At 42.5% G+C, this 21,314-nt stretch overlaps 1 protein-coding gene across 1 annotated transcript in view; it reads left to right on the top strand.

Moving 5' to 3' along the window:
• Positions 1-21,314, top strand: part of LHFPL3 (LHFPL tetraspan subfamily member 3) — a 250,633-nt gene that overhangs the window by 148,489 nt on the left and 80,830 nt on the right. Inside the window, exon 2 of the mRNA XM_065666402.1 lies at positions 19,023-19,259. Coding sequence (XP_065522474.1) covers positions 19,023-19,259 — 237 coding nt within the window. The remainder of the gene's footprint in view (positions 1-19,022; positions 19,260-21,314) is intronic.

The raw sequence follows: 21,314 nt of genomic DNA, 5'->3' as shown, positions 1-21,314 counted from the left end.
TTTCAGCTGGCACTATTAGATGTCCATTTCTCTGGTCTTGGGATGCTGCAAAGCTGCAGAGTCCCATCTGCACAGGGTCAAATAACTTGATGCAGTAGATTTCTAGAACTGTTGTATGTCATTAGTTATCATTCAAACTGGGACGTTTCAAAAGGAAACTCTCATGTTTGTGGGTGAACCACCATGGATGAGCCACTATGGATGTTACATAGGCACAAACACAGAGTGATATGGAGAGGTTCATTTTTAAAAAGGCAGCATTGCAAATAAGAACGTTCCTTCAGAGCAGCATGGTCAGAGTGGGGCGTAGCAGCACCAGCTGTGCTCCAAAGAGCCCAAGATGCTCTTTGCATCTGTGGCTCAGTCTGCCTTTCACACTTGACTAAGAATAAAGTTCACTGTTGTCAGAGCAGTTGCATGGTTGAATGCTAAATGTGGTTCTCATTAGGCTGAAAACATATTGAGCTGGTCATGTTTCAATAGTTGTGAATCACATATTTGTGTCACTAAGACTGTATGGTGTACCTTTATGTTGTACTCATGAACCAAGATGGGAAACATTATTGTTGTAGTAGAAAGTCTAAGAGGAAGGACTGTCTGATTTTGAGGGCCTCAACAGCAAAGCAGCTGAAGTGCTGAGTAACTGAGTGCCTCGCCAGCAGCCCTCTCCAAACGCTTTAATTTATGCTATTCCTGAATAAACTGTACTTGCCTGGGTATTGTCAGCGAATTGTTAGCAGATTTGTAGAAAGCTGAAGGACTTATTCAGAGACCTTGAGATGTCAAATGCCAGCTTTCAAGTACAAACGTTATACAATATTTTAAGCCATGCAAAATTAAAAGTGCAAAATGTTGGCTGCTATTCCTGCATGAATTATAGGTTGTCTCTGCAATCGTTATTTTCTCGTGGGCTTAATGAGAGGCAAATTATGACATTGTATTTTGTCTTCAATCCAAAATACGATGCTACGGTACAGGTTTCAAGGAAGTTTGATTTTACAGTTTCTGGTTTTGTATCTCAGGAGTTGCATAGCATTTTGAAGCACTTTCCTGTCGTTTTCTGGAGTCCCTGTGTTTCCCCTGGCCCAAGCATTCCAACCTCTCCTTCAGACTCTGAACTTGGACCTGTGGAGAGAATTACAGAAACTGTTTTCTATATGCCCATGTCTGCTTCATCATAGTTAGGGTGTCTGTCAGCAGATTGAAGAAGGTGCCTCCCCAAACTACAGTTTTCCAAAGAAACTGTCATGAACTCTGAAATAAATTGGATTTACTTCCAATACACTTGTTTGCAGTAGGTCAGAAGCTCTCAGCCCCTTCAGTTTGTAGTACCACTTTCCAATGCAAATAGTCCTGTGAGACTGAGAAATAAATTCACAGGTCTCACTGGTAAAAGAGGTAGGAATAATGTGTTAAAGATTGCTGACTTACTATAGCCAGTGGTGATTCTGATGGGCTGAGGTCTTGAAGTTTATGTTTCCTCTAGGCATTTATTTATAAAAATCAATGACAAGATACTGGATTGTTCACAAGGCAGACATTATATTTTCTGTGCATTTATTCAAACATTCAAATATCTCTTGAGCTGTATTTCAACTGCTCGCAATGTAGTGGTAGAAACACTTGCTGCCTGATGCATTCAGGAACATTTTGAGTTGCTCATGGAATTTATTTTCTTTTTTGCTGGTGCCCACCAAAAGAGATAAACTAAACTGATTGCTTCAGAAAACAATTCTATTATACATGATTTCAGCCATTATTTATTTATAGAGTAGTAGAAAAGGAGCTTTGGCTCCAGAGCCTATGAACATTTTTGAAAGAAGACACAGTTATTGCAATCCCAGTTGAACTCCTCTTTCCTTTGGCTCCATCTCTGGATCTGTTTAGGGCTAGAGAGCTCTTATTCCCTTTGGAAACACCACATCTCCTGGTTCACCCTTCTTAATAAGCTGATGGGCAGCAGGCACTTCTGGGGTTTCAGAGGTCTTTTTGCAAGCCCACAGGCTTCATACCCAGCTTTGCAGGTACCCAGCTTTTCCGGCAGCCCATGTCTCATTGTTTTTTGTGGGACTGTCAGATTTTCCCTTTGTTTTGCATTGCCTTACGTTATTCCAGTCCTTTCAGTGTCTGAACAGACATCTTAATTTCTAAGGCAGAAATCACCAGCAGTGTTATATTAATAGGCATATAGCAGAAATTTTAAATGGAGGGAGACCTACTTTCTCTGACTTCTGGGCATAAGTGCCGAAAATCAGCACCAGAGCGTTTGTTTGCTGTGTTGGAAGTACTAAGGATTACTTTACCCCAGAGGCATTGCAGCACTAGAACAGTACACATGCTGGACTGAAAAAACCGTTCAAAAACGTATTACAACTTGACATCATAAACCTAGATGGGACTTGAAATTGCATGTGCATGCACACAAGGATTTGCTTACAGCTATATTGGTAAACTTTGCTGTATAGTGCAAATCTTGAGGTTAACCAGCAAGACTAAGAAAACGTGAGGCACAGAAATGTACTTCTGTAGAAGGAAAAAGAAATTAACCTTTCTAGTTAGGTATGGGTGGGAGAATCAGGATTACCAAAGTACCAAGGCAGGGACTGTTGCGGTTATACTGAACAAAATAGGACACATTATTGATCAGACAGACTTGATAGCAAATGGAAGATGAGATGTGCTTGCCAATATAGATCTATTATAACAGAATAGTCACAAAATGAATGCAGATTTCTTTCACATTTTTTCAAAGACTTTAAATCTTCTCAACTCTGGCTCATCAAAAGCAATGAGTTCAGGAGGCTCAGCAGCATCATAGACTTGGGCCTAACTAAAAGGGTAGTCTTCCCTTTAACAGAAAAAGGGCAAAAAGAGAAAAACATCACCTGTGTTACTGGTCTCATTCCCCAGGGCTCCCTCCCATCATCCAAAGCTGGGATGCTCAGTAAAGAGACATGGCTGCCCTGATACCTCTGCTGCTGTTAGCTTCAATGAGACATCAGCTCCTGAAAGGCAGTAAAGTCTCACTGCCAAATGTCAACTTTAATGAAGAAGCAATGCAGCTGAGAGGTCTTGGGGCCTATTGTCCATTTCTCTTTTCTTCTGAGCAAAGCTGTTAGGGGATCAGGAAGAGCTATAGCAGAGATGAGTGAAGAATAGCACATGACAAGCTGTGCAGGCATAAAGACGTATGTGTATGCCTCAGGGGCATTGAAAGGAACTATACAGAAGTCTATGCCTTTATTATCCGCTCAGAACTTGTCTTGTCTCTGTGCCAGTCCATTTGCAATATTGGCTAGCACTGCTTTGGAAATCAGATTTACGTTATTGTAATGACTTTAGTTGAACCTTCACATTTCCAGCTCAACAACAAGGCTTCCTCCTCCTGCTTCCACCTCTCACTTTCCAGAGGAGACTGTCCCATATTGCTGCTTCCCTGCTTCCTGTCTTCTCGAGATATTGGGGTCCCTCCCTCTGGAGGCCTTTAGCCTTGCATTACCCACTTCCACTTGCCTGCAGCATAAAGTTGCTTCAAAGCCTGTCTTACTTTTTTCCTACCCCACTAATACTCTGTGGTACAACCATGGATCCCGTCATTCAGAGGAGGTGGGGAGCAGGGTGCAGGCTGGCGTTGGGAAGGCTGCTGGTTTTAAGAAGGGGAATGAAAGCAGTCTGGAGCTGGATCTTCCCATGCAGAGCTAGCTGGAATTCTCTGGCAGAGTACATTGAGAGATCCCCAGGCATGAATCCTGAACAGATTTTAATACTTGGAGAATGAGCCAATGTCTCAGAGAGGGAGGACAGTTCCCACTTGTCAAGGAAAGCATGGGATTTAGTCAAGTGCAGGTAATGTCAAGCAAAACATTAATGCTTTACAAAAGACAAGAGGGATAAAAGCCTTCCCCTTTCTCCCATAATGCACTCCATTACTTCTTTTTTCCTTACTCATAACAGAATGTTTCCTTGTCCATCACATCATCTTTCCACTTGACTTCAGTCACTTCTTCTGAAACTTCGTTTTCTCCAGCAAATACAAAGCTCCAAATGAGGGCGAAGGGAATGTGACTGTGATGCCTACAAACGAGGGCTCGAATGCCTATAAATTGTAGATCTTAAGCCACTTCTCATTTCAACATTAAACCACATTTCCTTATCATGATGCATTATATTCTGGGAATCATAGCCGTACTTTGGCAGAGAGCACAGCAGTGACCATGAACCTGCATCTCAGCTTACAGCAGAGAATCTCACCAGTGGCTCTTTATCTTATCCACTGCCAAGCAACTTCTTGTATCTCTCCGTCAGCTTCTGTAGGAGAGATTTCTCCAGCTGGCCAGTGGCCAAGAGCAGGTGCAGGCATCTGCAAGGCAGATGTTTGCGCGGCATGTGTTCGCTGCTCCAGCGTGCTGAGTCAGCATTCTGCACCAGCAGTGCGGGCAGGGCGCAGGGGTGCAGGGGAGGCTCAGCACATTTAAGAGAACTTTCCCCCTGCCCTCTGCTTATATTTAATTTCCTCTTGGAAGTTTTTTTATCATTTCTGTTCCTTTCATGGCATGAGAGCCAGTGAAGCGGAGGTTAGGTAACAACCGGTTGAATTCTTGGTGGCTGTTTTGAAATCACTCACTCCGTTGTTGGGTGAGTTACCCCATTTTCCAATGATTTCCAATCATGACTGACAAATACCCTTAAATGGTCATGTAAATGAAACTGTGAACACAATCAGGATGTCATACCAGGTATTGCTCTAAAGCAATAGTTTGGGGAGGCTGCATTACCAATACGCTACCACAGAATCACAGAATCACAGAATCCCAAGGGTTGGAAGGGACCTCAAAAGATCATCTAGTCCAACCCCCCTGCAAGAGCAGGGTAACCTACAGTACATCACACAGGAACTTGTCCAGGCGGGCCTTGAATATCTCCAGTGTAGGAGACTCCACAACCCCCCTGGGCAACCTGTTCCAGTGCTCTGTCACTCTTACAGTAAAGAAGTTCTTCCTGATGTTAACGTGAAACTTCCTATGCTCCAGTTTACACCCATTGCCCCTTGTCCTGTCACTGGATATCACTGAAAAAAGCCTAGCTCCATCATCCTGACACCTACCCTTTACATATTTGTAAACATTGATGAGGTCACCCCTCAGTCTCCTCTTCTCCAAGCTAAAGAGACCCAGCTCCCTCAGCCTCTCCTCATAAGGGAGATGTTCCACTCCCTTAATCATCTTTGTGGCTCTGCACTGGACTCCTTCAAGCAATTCCCTGTCCGTCTTGAACAGAGGGGCCCAGAACTGGACGCAATATTCCAGATGCGGCCTCACCAAGGCTGAGTAGAGGGGGAGGAGAACCTCTCTTGACCTACTAACCACTCCCTTTCTAATGCACCCTAAGATGCCATTTGCCTTCTTGGCCACAAGAGCACATTGCTGGCTCATGGTCATCCTCCTATCCACCAGGACCCCCAGGTCCCTTTCCCGTTCACTACTTTCCAGCAGGTCACCCCCCAACCTGTACTGGTACATGGGGTTGTTCTTCCCCAGACGCAAGACTCTACACTTGCCCTTGTTAAATTTCATCAAGTTTCTCCCCGCCCAACTCTCCAGCCTGTCCAGGTCTCGCTGAATGGCAGCACAGTCCTCTGGTGTGTCAGCCACTCCTCCCAGTTTTGTGTCATCAGCAAACTTGCTGAGGGTGCACTCAGTTCCCTCATCCAGGTCATTGATGAAAATATTAAACAGCACCGGTCCCAGCACCGACCCCTGAGGAACTCCACCAGTCACAGACCTCCAGCTAGATTCTGCGCCATTGACCACAACTCTCTGCCTTCTTCCTTTCAACCAGTTCTCGATCCACCTCACTACTTGATCGTCAAGCCCACACTTCTTTAGCTTATCTATGGGGATGCTGTGGGAGACAGTATCAAATGCCTTACTGAAATCAAGAAAAACTACATCTACCGCTCTACCATCATCCCTCCACCTAGTCACTTCCTCATAGAAGGCTATAAGGTTGGTCATACATGACTTCCCCCTCATAAAACCATGTTGGCTGTTCTTAATGACCCCCTCGTCCTTGATATGCCTAGTGATGGAGTCAAGAATAAGTTGTTCCATCATCTTTCCAGGGATGGAGGTAAGGCTGACCGGTCTATAATTACCCGGGTCCTCCTTCTTGCCCTTCTTATAGATTGGTGTGACCTTTGCCATCTGCCAATCCTCAGGCACCTCGCCCGTTTCCCACGACTTACCAAAGATGATGGAGAGTGGCCTAGCAATGACCTCCGCCAGCTCCCTCAGCACCCGTGGGTGCATTCCATCCGGACCCATCAATTTACAGATGTCCAGATTGCATAGCTGATCCCTAACCCAATCCTCATCTACCAAAGCAAACTCCTCCTTTGTCCTGACTCCTTCTGGGGCTATAGAAATCCGGGGCCCTCGGGGAGAGTCTGCAGGAGTAAAGACAGAGGCAAAGAAGGCATTCAGCACCTCTGCCTTCTTTTGCTCAGTGTGCTACATGGCACGTACCAGGTGAGACGCAGACAAAGCCCTGCAGTTGAGGGTTGTTAGTAGTGTGAGTAGAATTCAGTACCAGGGTAGGGAAGCCTTGCTGGTCGTGAACTCAATGGTTATGCAGTGTAAGCTGATCTGGTTTCACAGGGTGCAACCATAGGATGAGAAACAGTCAGCAAGAGGCTTTGCTGACTGCAGTACAAGGCAGGGTTTATCCATGTAGAGATTTGCTATATTTATGGTCAAAGGAAAGTAAATCTGACACTTTTTGGCAAAATGGCCATAATGCTCAAGCCTGGAGTTTGCCTTCAGTGCTGCTTCTGCCTAGGGCTTAAATGGGTGCTGTTTCCATTATCCTTGTGTCCACCTCCATAGCTATGGCAAAGCTCACGTGCTGACAAAAGTGATGATCCTGGGGTTTGGATGTCTGAAGATGCACATTGTAAGACCTTTAAGTTCTTGCAGTCATCTCAAAGGCCTGAAGTAGCTGAATTTAGCCTCACAGGGAAACACATCCTAATAATTTTTCAATACACTGATCAAACTCCTCTTTAATAACTCTTTAACAGCATCAACTTAAAACTTTTTGGCCTGGCTACAGCTACTGAGTTTGTGCCAGAACCTCTCTCCCAACAGTTCAAAACTGCCTTCTACTTTACAGCTTATATATATTCCTGTATGGTTTATATCTGTTTGTTCAAGTGCCAAGACTGCCTTTCCAGTTAATAGCTCTTACCCTCTCAGAGATCCACTCTCTTGTGTTTCACAGAGTAGTCATAAAAATCTTCAGTGCACCAACACCATCAGATATGCAGATGTGTTTTCTAGGCATCGCTATATGTTTTTTTATAGCATTTCACTTCCATTTTTTCAAATGAGTACTTACTGGCTGTAACATTGATAGTTTTTAGGAGCAGAAGACTGAAACAGTTGTATTTATTGTGCACTCTACTACAGACTTAGTTATAGAAATCCCCTTTTTGTATGAATATCTTTTGCTTCTGCATCTTGCTTCCACTTCAGAAGCTGCAGAACCTTGCCGTGTTGATCCTGAAAGTGGTGGCTGGTGCACTCCCAGACTTCACCACTCACCATCACATTTAGATTTGCTTGCAATTGCAGTAGCTTCAGAAATAAGCTGGAGGCATGCACTTCCCCAGTAAAAACCAGGATGTTATAGTTGCTTGATGTTTGGCAGGGAAATCAGGACAGCTTGGATGAGGACTGGCAAAAAAAGAAAATCACTTTATACCTCCTCTTTTTCTTTGCAATCATATTTTCAAGCATTTAATAGAGCAAGGAAAAGGCAAATTTCTACAAAGACCACAGTGAGAGAGCCAATAGTGAGCTTCTTCCTTGCCTTTTGCCCTATTTAATCTCATAGATTTTCTTTTTGGTTTGGTTTAGACAAGACTATTTTTGATCTTAGCCTTCTGTAGTTTCATCCAGTTCCTAATTCTTTGGCTGTTGCTCCCCTTAGATATCCTTCTTTATTAATCTCAAATATGTCTACCTTTCAGCCTCCTCATAAGAACACAGACCTGGAAAAAGACATACTAAATCATCAGATCTAGTCCCCTTATCATGGGCATTAACATCATCATGTAATAACTTTCCTAAAGTACTGTATTACATTTTAAAATGATCTTAACCTGATTAACTGGTTGTTCCAAATATCACTCTTCTAGATGAGAAAGCACCCACAGAGTATGGCTCTAGTGCATACATTATGCTGAGAAAACTTTCCCTGGTACTGCCAGTGCTCATGTTTACCTTTTTCATGGGTGTTTTTTATTGGTGTTTCATGGTCCTCCAAGGGCTGTTCAACATATTCATATGTTTTCTCTTCTTTACTGTTTGCCCCAATAGTCTTCTGCATTGATACTGCCTTCCCATCAGTGGATTTTGCTGTCAAACCTCTACTTGTGTCAGAGCTTCTAATGAAAACACTAAATGATCGACACCTGGGCTGATCCTTGAGTGCCCAATGTATCCTCACAACAGCTCAAGACTTTCCCTTCCAGCAAAAAATGTCAGCTCCCCATGAGCAAGCACCATAAGGATCTTAAATGCTCATGCTAATCTCTGTATTCTCCAGGTTAATAAATGCTTTTGTATGACACACTATCAAATGCTTTCTGAAAAATGTGTTACTTAGCTTCCTTTTACGAATTTACAGCTTCCTAACTGTCAGAACCATGCTAACATCATCCCACTTTGTATTTCTTTCCTTCAGTAATTCAGAAGAACTGGAGTCAAACTGATGAGTGAGTGTTTGCTCCAATTACTTTTCAATTCTCAATTTTGGTTGGGTTTTTTTTTTCCTAAATATTAGGTAGCATCTATGCTGTTCACCACAATCTCAGCCCTAACTCTGTTTTAAAAACCTTCCTACCAGCTTTGCAGTTCAGTGTGTTAGTTGTTTCAGTATTTGGCGTTGGAGGGTCCATTCCTCCAGCTTGAGCACATTATGACCATTTTAGATTTGCTATGGGCTTGGAGGCACAAGTTCCCATTTCTGAATGCTCATTCCCAGCTGTCAGGGCATTGTCCTCCTGTTCTCTATTATCCTCCTCACAGAAAAATGAGGCAAAGAATTAGGTCCTAGCCCCAGACTCTTTCCGTATCTGTTTTTCTTCTTCTTACTTTGTTAACCTCACTGAGGATTATTTGAGTTTTTGTTTCCATTTGTCTTGAAAGATTTATCACAGCTTCACTTTTGGCAAACTGTCTTCTAGACCTGCATTATCTAACCTCCAAAATGTGTCTTTCTTTGCTAACAAGTCTCTTCTTATAATTTTTAAGGTCCTTGCTAACACCTGCGTTCCTTTTTCCAAGGCGTTTTTTGGAGGATAAGTAATGAGGGTGGAAGGAAAATGTGTTTGCTGCTCTTTCAGACAGAGCTGGAAGTACCCTGGAACTTTATTCATCTTGTCAAGAAATTTTAGCAAACTTACACTTTCGTCTGAAAGAAATTCAAGGCATTCCCCACAATTAAGTATGAACCACTTCAGTCCAGATAACTTGTTTGGTATCTGAACTGAATTTAGGTTCCTTTAGCTTATCAAAGCTTATCCCTCTGAAATATGCATTTTTTAAACCCATTTTGGGGATCATTTTTATTCATGTACTCATTTTATTTAAATTGAATTGACTCATGGTCACTGAAGGTAAGATTATTTTCAGCTCTTCCTCCTCTTTCCAAAACCATGTTTAAAATAGCCTCACTACTTGGATCAGTAACTTGTGATGAAATGTCAGCTGTATAAATCTCAATTGATGTCTACCCTATGCCATTCATAATCACACCTCTTCCGCAGTCTGTTTGCTGTAGCCTACGCTGTATTTATATTGAGTTTATTCATTGATTAAATCTAGTACGTTTCAGCATGCTACTGTTTGATATGGTTTGGCTAAAGACCAGGTTCTGTGAAGAGAAGTTAACATTAAATTAGAAAGCTGTAACACGCCTCTGTGACAGCATTCAAAATAAACACTTTCAATAGTAAGTTTTGTTAACAAGTAAAGCCGAGCCAAAATTGCATTAGACGGCTGGGGACTGACAAACAGCAAAGATGCAATATAAACAAGTAGTTCCTTCATTACTTACGCAGTTCTTTTTCAGGAGTCTCTACCATATGAGAAAAGTAGCTTTTGGATATCCCCACATTGTCAGACAACCTGGCTTCATGACAGTTGCCTCTCACATTGTGATCCTCTGAGCATGTGCATTTACAAGCACTCCTGTCCTTTGTTGTTGCTATGATCTCTGGGTATGAACCTTCAGCTGACACCCAGAGCTCATAATACACCTTCTGTGATACAATGACATGTTAGACAAACTCAGGTGGGCTGTGATACGGTTTTCATGTTATTTTAGACACTTTAAACAGAAAGATCAGAAGAAACAATTGTTAGATCCCAGGGCCAGTGGACACCACAGGAGGTCACATAGCATAGATGTAACTTGACATATACCTTCCTGTGGGCTTCTAGCTCTGTGACCTCCCATACCTGCTTCATTGTAAGGAAGTATTTTTATCTCTTGTCATATACAATTTCAGTTTACCCATTTTTCATCAGTTAGTCATCTACCTTTCTACAGCTGTTAGCAATTCATTTTCATGACATTTCTAGGGACTTTTTGCCCACATGGTGATTAGGTCTGCATCCATTAATAGTCCCCATTTTCCATACTTTTTCTGGACAAGGTACTATAATTATGTGGGTATATATATGATGGCTGTATATATTACATATAGCCATGGTTGGAACACGAGAAGCTGTGGAGTCATTGGGATGCACCTAGTGAGTCACCTGCCACACACTCATAAAAATCTTTAATACTCTTACATTGTCTTTATGCTCAAGCTAAGATAATTGTTTTACTAACTAAATTATTCATAGAACTGCATTAATCTCAAAGTTTGATTATCATGGGTGATGGCCGAAACTTGGAAGTTAAATGCTCCCATGATGGTAAAATCCCTCACAGAATTTCTGTCTATCATGTCAAAAAAATCTCCATCCATACATGAATCTGACACTTGAGGTCTTAAACAGGCCCCCTTAGGGCAGTAAATTTTTTCTTACAGTTCTTTCCCCAAGTGGTCTTAACTAAGGTAGATTGCACTATCTTTGCTATTTTGTTCTACATATTTATAGCTTAACACATTCCTCACATAGAACATTACTTCGCTTTCACAGTTGTTGCCATCTTTCTGAACAAATGCTCTTTGTGCTTGTCTTTGGGAATGGCTGCTGGTCAACCATATTTCTGTTAACCAGCTTCGCAACTCAGCCAGCGTATGGTGAGTCTTCCCTCTCTGACTGTAGCACCTACCTCACTACCACTTTCCACAATAACATTCTCTTTCTCTTTGCTGTCCAGTCACTAAATACTTGGTCTTCTTTTTAACTTTTCTTGAAATCAGCATGGGAAATACTCTTATCTATTGATATATATATATTCTTATCACATTTGGCATCAGAAAGTCAGTGCCCTAATAAGTCAAGTGGCCACAATTGTGTCAAGTCTTTTATATTGTCATAGGAATGCAGAGGGAGGTTCTTCTCCATATTTTCCCCCTTAGCATTGTCTATAAATGTTCTTAATCCTTTGGAAGGGTTTAAGGTTGCCTACATTGCCAAGTAAGACAATACAAAATAAAAGAATAAATAGATTAAAGCAGCTACTGCTGATGTGTTGCCTCTCACACCCTCATTATATGGGGCTCTAGGACTTTACTTCAAATAAGAACTAGTCTTGTTTCCTGGACCAAATGCCTCCATCATACATGTTGTTTGAAGCTTTCTAAAAGAAGATGAACCCACAAACATTTGCATCCTCACTTGGTGGTGGGGGAGCATCTTTGGACCTCTCTAGAAAGGTCTGCTTTTGTCCAAGTCACTTAAATTAAAGTGGAACATCAGTGTCCTTGCTTAATTCTGCACGGCACCTCCCTTGTCCCACATGGGAGCCCAGGGCACAGATAGTCCAAATAATGCTTTTATCAGTCCAGCTCTTCAAGAACGCTGCCCTTGAATCTTGAATTTCATGCCATTTTTCTCACTGGCTATTCTCATACCCAACAGCAGTCATGGCTAGCAACCCTGTATGAGCACCACCAAGATACTCTGCTGCCAGAAGAACTTTCAGTCTGCTTATGGCACAAATTAACAGATTGTGTCATCTCCTTGGGGAGCCAGTTAGCACCTCTCTGAAGAACCTCTCCAAAGCTGAAGACTGGATCTGGCAGTCTTCAAACAAAGCAGCAAATAAGTCTTGTATGACATTTGCCTCTTTGTATCACACAAGAACCATTTCAGGTGTTAATGGAGCTCTGCATGGGTCAAGAGCCTTCTCCTAGGCACAGGTTTTGTGTTAATGAAGCCCACACATTGAGTCAGAATTTAACAGCCCCTATCCAGCACCGAAGAACTTTTGGAAAGGAAGGTCTATGCTCCTCCAAAAATAATCTGTTTTACCTGCACCAGAACTGTTTCAGTGAATGGAATCAGTAAATGAAGAGAATCGGGGCATTTGCTTCAAAATTGCACATTTGTCCTAAGCCAGAACATAAATGTAAACAGAGAGAATTTTTATCCTGCTCATTAGTACAGTTCATATCACTCAAATCAATCTCAGCTACATCAATGCATGCAGCCTCTGCATTCACTCAGGACTGTATGTGACCATGCGTCTTCAGCCACCTTCTCTCATCCTTTCTTTCTTTCCCAGGTGCAAGCTCCTGAAAGACCATAGCCCTAGCGAATATCTCGTGCCAGAGTCCTCAACTTTCATTTCACTATGCCCTAGAAGTTCACTCCACCAACACAGCTGGCAAAAAACTCCATTCCGTTTGTTGGAGTTTAATGAATCACTGGTTTTGTAAATGCCATTTACAAAAAAAGCAAAAAACAAAGAACCTCTCAGGTTTTGGAACCATGGAGGCTTGGAGACTCTTGCATGTGTGGGTATGGAGAGAAAATAGCTGATCAGTGTAATTCCCATTCCATTTTTTTGACTATCAGGAAACTTGCCATTGCCATACTCTACAGTTGTCAGGAAAAGAATGAAGATGAGAGGGAAGTCTTGCCAGTGGGAATTTCTCAGCACTGGTTTCCTCTATAACAGTCAGCCTTTTTATAAATAGAACCTCATTCCATGCAATGATACAGCATTAATCTGTCACCATATTTGGCACAACCATAGGATCATGAACTACTTGTGTGCTAATTGCCATTTGAGCTCATCCACCAAGCACGAGCTGTGATAATATTAGCTTGGTCAGAGTCACAAGTCTGTCAGTGCCAGCAACAATTCAGTGTCTGTTTCCAATCTGTGAAAGTCTCGTATCTGCATCCTTTCATCCCAGTAAGTAAAATCCTGGACTCCCTCTCTTAGTATGAATAATTTGTCTTGGCACTCAGAGCCCTAAAGGAAAACCATGTGACTGTTTCTGTTAGCTCTTTATATGAGAAAAAAGGTTTTGAGAAGTAAATGTATATCAGGCATGTTTAACTACTATGTATTAATTATTTTTTAAAAGCTTAAAAAGCTTCACCAGACTACTTTATGTAGGAGAAAGAATTTGTTAGCCCATGTCTTGTAAGAATCATGGAATCGTTTAGGGTGGAAAAGACCTTTAAGACTACCGAGTCCCACCATTAGCCCAGCACTGAGAAGACCACCATTAAACCATGTCCTTGAGTGCCACATCTACACATCTTTTAAATGCCTCCAGGGGTGGTGACTTAACCACTTCCCTGGGCAGCCTGTGCCAGTGCTTGGCAACACTTTTGATGAAGAAATTTCCCTAATATCCAAACCTCCCCTGGCACAACTTGAAGACATTTCCTCCCATCCTATCACTTGTTACATGGGAGAAGAGATCAACCCTTACCTCACTACAACCTCCTGTCAGGTAGTTTTAGAGAGCAGTAAGTTGTAGAGAGGTTCCTGTGAACCTCCTTTTCTCTAGGCTAAAAAATACAGTTCTGTCATAAGACTTGTTCTCTAGACTCTTCACCAACTTTGTTGCCCTTCTCTGGACTCCAGAACCTCGACATCTCTGTTGTAGTGAGCGGCCCAGAACTGAACACAGTATTCAAGATGCAGCCTCACCGGTCCTGAGTACAGGGGAACAATCCCTTCCCTGGCCCTGCTGGCTCCACTGTTTCTGATACAGGCCAGGATGCTCTTGGACTTCTTGGTTGCCTGGGCACAAGCTGGCTCATGTTCAGCGGCCGTCAATCAACACCCCCAGGTCCTTTTCCACCAAGCAGCTTTCCAGCCACTCTTCCCCAGGCTGTAGCACTGAAAGGTGGTGTTGTGACCCAGGTACATGACCTGGCACTTTGTCATGCTGAATCTCATACAGTTGGCTTTGGCCCATTGAGCCAGCCTGTCCAGATCCCTCTGCAGAGCCTTCCTGCCTTCAAGCAGATCAACACTTGGTGTCATCTGCAAACTTACTGAGGGTGCACTTGGTCCCCTTGTCCAGATCATTGATAAAGATACTGAACAGAACTGGCCCAAATACTGAGCCCTGGGGAACACCACTTGTGACCAACCACCAGCTGGATTCACCACCACTCTTTGGGTTTGGCCATACAGCCAGCTTTTACTCAGCAAAAAAGTAAACCCATCCAAGACATGAGCAGCCAGTTTCAACAGGAGAATACTGTGGGAAACTGTGTCAAAAGCTTTGCTAAAGACTAGGTAGACAACATCCACAGCCTTTCCTTCATCCATTAAGCAGGGCACCCTGTCATAGAAGAAAAGAAAGGACGGGAGGAAGCCAGTCATTACTTGGCCATCACTACAAAGGCACTATTCCTGCTAGCTTTCTGAAGCAACCAAAGGGAAAACGACGTGGATATGATTCTTGTGAGTTTTATGGTCACCCAAATAGAGGCAAATAGAGAATGGTGTCAGTGACACTAATCAGTCTTCTATCAATTTCCCCCTGCTGCTTCTCATAAAAGGTCTTGGTTAGCTACAGAGGTCCTAGGCTGGGCTATCTGCAGTCTCAGAAAGATGATGCTAATCCAGTGTATTCAGCTCACACACAGAAGACTGTCTTCAACCAGTATAGATTTAACTTTCTCCTTACTTTAACCAAAATGTCTGTAGGAACTGATGATTTAATTCTTTTTATTCAATAGACGTCTTTCTAAATACAGAAGTTTCTGAATTTATTTGAACTGAATAGTTGTAAAACAGTAGTAGCCTTTGTTGCATTTCCATTTCAGTCACATTAGTGACAGTGGAAGTTTAGACAAGGATGTGGGCCCCATGCCTATGTTATAAAATTGTCTCTTAGGAGTTCCACTGAAATTGCATAAAATGGTTTCCATTTTTCAAATTTCTATAAAGCTGAAAGTAATTTCCTTGTGGAGAAAAATCTTCTAATCCTCTTTAGAAGGATTAAAATGTAAAAATTTCTAGCAATACAAAGTAGATCTGTAGGTGGATTTTCTACCTGTCTTTTCAGTCTTATAGCTGATAAGTGAATCATTACCTGTTTCATATTGTTGAGCAAGTCTGTATTCTTAAAGGCATCCAGTGTGAAATAATTCGCTCAGCAAGTGAAAACTCAAGGTTGACTAATCTTATTTATGTTAACTTCTACAGGTAAAGTATGATTCCTGCATCTGTTGACCAAGTAGTCATCCAGTAGAAAGCATCTAAACTTTATGCAGAGGGATATAGTCTAGCCGCCATTTACCTGTGTGTCTAATTACCAAGAGAAGTCCAACTGCAACCAACAGAATTATTCCAGAAAGTTAAGCAAGTATATCAAAGCCTGCAGGAACAGAATTCAGGAAAGATGAGTTAATTGGAAATTTGAGGAACACAGCTGGGAAGCTGTGCACTGAGTTCCTGAGATAAGGCCCCATATTTTTAATTACGTAGGTGGAAAAGGACAAAGTTAAATTATTTTTAGGAAATACTAAGAACATATGTATGATGTGATATGCAATAAAGAAAATGGAGATGTCAGTATTTGCTAATTATTCTTGCACAATTAGCAGAAAAATCCCAGATCTATTGATCATTAACTGACCATTAAGCTTTCTTTCGTTTTGAGGATGGTTAATAAATGTAAACTGGCTTTGGTGGCTGCTGTTACATCGTAAATCAAACTGTTGTCAATGGTTACCTGGGTAAATGTGGACATTTTTACAAATACCAGAAGTATGCAGATTTGCTGCATCACTCCAGTGGAGTCCCTCATAAGTGTGAAGGCAATGCTTATGTGTTGTCTGCGAGAAATAATCTTTCTGGAAGTGTATGTAACCAGCTCAAGAAAGTAAATTATTGTACAGTTTGTCTCTAAGATCTTTGGAAGATCTTATGAAACTGTGTAAGTAAGTTAAGGCAGGCAATAGGCAACTTACAGTATGTCCTACCTGCATGTTCTGAGTAAATCAGTCCTTATCTAATTGTCCTAGTTTCTAAGCCTAACTGTCCTTGAAAGTATTATCAGCTGTTATATTTTCACACAAATCAACTGCTCAGGAAGAATTTGTCAAATGCTTAGGTGCAGCTTTTATTGTACGTCAAATGCTTTCTGCAGACATGGCTTTCAAGGCTTTGTTAACAGCAATTGTGTAGTTGTCAAAAGGAAACAGCCATTCCTGAGCTCTGTTTTCACATCTCTCTCAGTATTTCATTATATTCATTCAGTGCAGGTGTGTTTTTATTTTGTGGGCATTAGAGGTGTATAAAAATGACAGTGCTTGTGCTTGTCCAGAAAAGACAAGAACTTACCACATTTCCCACAGTGGTGGCAGCTGTTGGTTGCAACTGCTTGGTGTATAAACTGTGGTTTCCAAACAGAGGTTTAGCTCAAAAACTGTTTGAAAGGACAAAAGCCACAGAATATATTCTTTAAATTAGCAGCTTTACCTGCAATTTAGAACACAGTGCACCAATACAGTATTAAGACTCATAAAAGATGGTTTAGGATCCATTGTATCTGATGAGCCATGCTAAGAAAGAAGGGCTAATGACGAAAATATGCTAGCTTCCAAGTTAGGAAAGGCAGTACAGACAATTACTCAAAGCATATGGATTTTCTGATTCTCCTAAATGCAATAAAAACTGATTTTACTTAATTTTTATATCCTATTCTCCCCTGCTGAAGATGTCCCTATGCCATTGCCCTGGCTAGTGCTGCGCTCATGTTGTTTGCTTCAGTGAAGCCAACAAACCCATCAGTATGACCAAGGGCTGCAGTCAGTCATATCTGTGCGCTATTCCCACTGCTCTGGCAGGAAATGTGCCGTCAGTACCCAATTGCTCTGTCACCTGTTACCAATGTGCTGCCTTCCTGCCAAAGATTAGTTCAGGTTGGACAGGACCTCTGGAGACCACCAGGTCCCTCACCCCACTCGCAATAGAGTCTACCTGCACGGGGTTTCCCAGGGAAAGGCATTGTCCAGAGGGATCTGGCAACGTACAAGTCATGCCTTCAGCTGTGCTCAGTGACAGTTCCTGCAGGCGGTGAGAAGCCAGGTCTGACGCAGAGGTACATTCGGTCCAGTCCTACGAGGCTGGTATACTGGCACATCTTCTCAGCCCATGGATTTTCTCAGATAGTGACTCAGTGGGGAGGGACCACGTTAGTGAAGATTCAATGTATGGGTTTGCCTTTTTGTGTGTTTTCGTAACGACGTGTCTCCACCTCAGGACACATCATATCCTCCCATCCTGGTGCTGCATCCCTGTCACACTACCTTCCACCACAGCACATACACTCCAGTAGGAAAAGGGGCAAACAACCTCCAAGGAGGCTGCTCATCACTGACCACAAAGTGTGTCTGAACTGCAGGTCATGTGCCAGACCAGGGCTATAGCCTTGGTCTCATAAGATGCTGAGGCAGTGGTTGCGACCTTGAGGTCTCTTGCCCAAGAGCACACATGTCCCACCCAAAGTACGGGTGGCTGGGCACAGCCCTCACCCTGGCACCATCTACGCAGGGGACATCACATCAACTGCTGGCCAGTGGGCACCATTGACTCTGGTGACTCAGGTGGTTTCAGGTGATGGAGTGCATACAGATTTGTCACACTGTTTTGCCTGCTCCACAAGAGCCACGTTGGGCTGTGGCAGTACCTGCTATCCCACAGCAGGGCAGTTTCCCTGGGAATCAAGGGTCAAAGCAGATTTCTGCTACTTAAAAATGAAGTCAGCCTTTAGCAGTCACACAGGCTGAAGGATGAGCACTTGAACACCTACCCTTTGTCCCCTTCACAGTATGGCTGTCCCTACCCGCAGCAGCTGGTGGTCGGTGTCAGCTGGCTTTCCATGCAGGAAGAGGCTTTTCATTTCTCTTGCTGTTAAAAGGATTAGCACTTTTTTGTGTTTGAGATGTCATGTGGTGATTCCTCAGGTAAACCGGATCAGAAGTTGACAGCAATGTTGACAGCTTATTTTTCCTTGCAGAACAATGTCATTACCTGTGTTTTTGAGGAGTATAAACCTTATGCATAAAACATTTTTCGGTTAAAGGGGTACTGCCAACTGATAAAAAAAATCCCTTTGCTACTACCAATGCTTGTTACAAGTACTTGGATTACCAGAAATAATAGGTGTTTCCTCTATTTTCCTCTGGTTAGTTTGCCTGACCATTTGACAGTAATCCAGTGTTTCCTTTGAATATCCAGGTTATTAATAATTTTCCCTTTTCTCTTGTGTGAGCCTTTCGTATTACAAATGAATAAATCATCATCACAAGGAAAGCGAGATAGTTCTGGAACAAAAACTGTCCATGGTTCAGGATGTAACTTTATTTTTTTAAGTACATTTGATGTTGTATCTTAGGTTTTTTTATATTAAATGCTCAATCATAGCTTATCATTCCGTGACTTGTTTTTAAGTAACCTAGCTTTGAAACTCAGGATGAAAAAGTGTGTTGCTTTACTGATAACTGTGTAGGTTCTTATCAAAATGGAAGTTTGGTCTCATTATCCCATTGTTCTCCTTTTCTTTTTCCTCCAAGCTGCCTGTCTCGTCCTGGGTTGTATGATTTTTCCTGATGGCTGGGATTCAGATGAGGTAAAACGGATGTGTGGTGAAAAGACAGACAAGTACACGCTGGGGGCTTGTTCAGTCCGCTGGGCATATATCCTGGCAATTATTGGAATCTTGGATGCCCTGATCCTCTCATTTCTGGCATTTGTGCTTGGCAACAGACAAGACAGCTTGCTAGCAGAGGAGCTCAAGTTGGAAAACAAAGGTAGGACTGCTTTAGAAACACTATTATTGGGTGGCCTTGAGGGCAATTACTTAAAAACAATTATTGGTTTCATTTTATTTTATACTTAAAAGTTGGTATGATGGCTTGCTTCATAAGTTGCTGGGTAAGAAGAAATGAAAGGGGCAGAGGAAGTTTGGATTTTCAGCCTCCAAATTATAAGAGCTTGAAATTGCCATAATTGCTGCACTATGCATGATTTATCCTTAGTTTTTAAAGGTGTAGGTAGGATGTTTTTGTGTTACTCAGTTGTACATTATTTCATTAGCATTTAAATTTCACTATCTCCATCTGTTTCTGTACCCCATGCAAGATTTGTCCATTTGGTTCCTTTAAGATTTTTCATTGTGATATGGCTGTAACATGGCCTATGTGTTAGCACAGTACACAGTAAAGGAGGTATTGACTTGCAAGACTGGCAATGAGATGTGTAATGGGACCACCGATACAGCAAGGCACCAGTGGTCTAAGATCAGAGCCAGGAATGAAGAAGAATACTAGTTCTTGTTTGATTGTGTTGCTTTGAGCTCATTAGTCAGCTCATGGGAATCTCAGATGTTGCAGTAACTGAATATTTATGCAGTGGGTTGGGGATAAAACACATTTCTGTAATAAGAACATGAAACTTGCTCAGGCCAGTAGTTTTATCATGCAGCTGTGAGAGGAGAAATGCTGTTTGGTGTGTGTGTGCAAGCCTGGCTGATTCCTGCAGCCCCTTCCCTTTGTGCTCCCCCAGCATCCACACTGATGTGATAGGCGCCACAGAAGGCATGTCCCTGCCTTGTCTTTTTAATGGGCCTGTTGTCCCTGTATGTGTCTAATCCCTTCTGAACCTGCTGACACTGTTGGCTTCTACAGCACCGTGTAGCAGCAAGTTCCTGAAGCTTGCTACTGACTGCTAAAGAAGTGTTTTCTTTTATCCGTTTCAAATTGATCCTCTGCTAGTTTCACCAAATGTCCCCTAGTGAAGGATTCTGCATTCAGCTCATCCACCACCTTTGTAATATTGTAGGTTGCCTCTAATTATAGCAAGGATATTAGGAGCCCTTCACCACTGGACTGGAAGTCAAAAGCTGTTTGGCAGGCTGGGTTGTACAAAAATAGTTCAGTCCTGCTCCAGGAGAACCATTAGGCATGTATCTGAAAGCCACCACACAGTGGCTCCAGGTTGCTGAACTGCAGACAGTCAGCCCCCTCAGCGCAAAGATAAGTGGACTTGAAAACTGAACTTTACATACAATTGCAGACCTGGTTAGAGCCTGCTAATGCTGGGGGTTAAGGAAAGTCCATGTTGCTTGCAATTGCATGTGTACATCTGTTGTGCAGGTAAACTGAGGGCATAGGTTTCAAGGATTGTCACTGTGGCCATCTTCTATAAGGATAATATTCATCTGCATTTGAAAATTAAAATACTTATCAGAAGGGCATTCACAGCTATGCCACAAGTGCTTTTGGCCTCAGCACAGTGTCTGATTTGTCTATACCATACAGAGCTCATGAGCCCTACAACTGCTTGCATCAAAGAACCTCATCTGTTTTGGCATCTTACAAGCAAAAAGCAGCTTCTAGAGACTCATCACCTCTCACGTCGCTGGCACAAGCTCCTGCCAGAACATTTGGTCCTCAGCATGTCGGACAAAATCATTCAGCAGCTCATTTTCCTTGGATTAAACACAGACATGTACCACACCACTAGCTTCAAAGCAAACCAGAACTCAGCAAAAACTTTGCCCTTCAGATAAGCCTATTGTTCACCACTGTTTAAACTGTCCTTCAAATGAAAATCAAAAAAAGGCAGCTTGTCTTCCAAAAAGAACATCCTTTTCCCCTCACATCACAAAAAGCTTCTTATAAGCAACAACAGGGCAGGTCTAAATCCCTCTGGATCCCCCCGAGCATTTCCCCACCTGCACATGTTGCTGCTACCACCACTGCCCTGGAAGACACAACAGCAGCATGAGTGGACACCAGCACCCCCATGAATGGTGGGGACATGGTAGATGCTAGTGTGAGTAGAGCACCAGCTCTACGCTTTAC

Source organism: Lathamus discolor, chromosome 1 (assembly GCF_037157495.1).
Source record: "Lathamus discolor isolate bLatDis1 chromosome 1, bLatDis1.hap1, whole genome shotgun sequence".
Classification (NCBI taxonomy): Eukaryota; Metazoa; Chordata; class Aves; order Psittaciformes; family Psittacidae; genus Lathamus; species Lathamus discolor.
The sequence above is the reverse complement of the archived record's forward strand: the minus strand, read 5'-3'. Positions and strand labels throughout refer to the sequence as shown.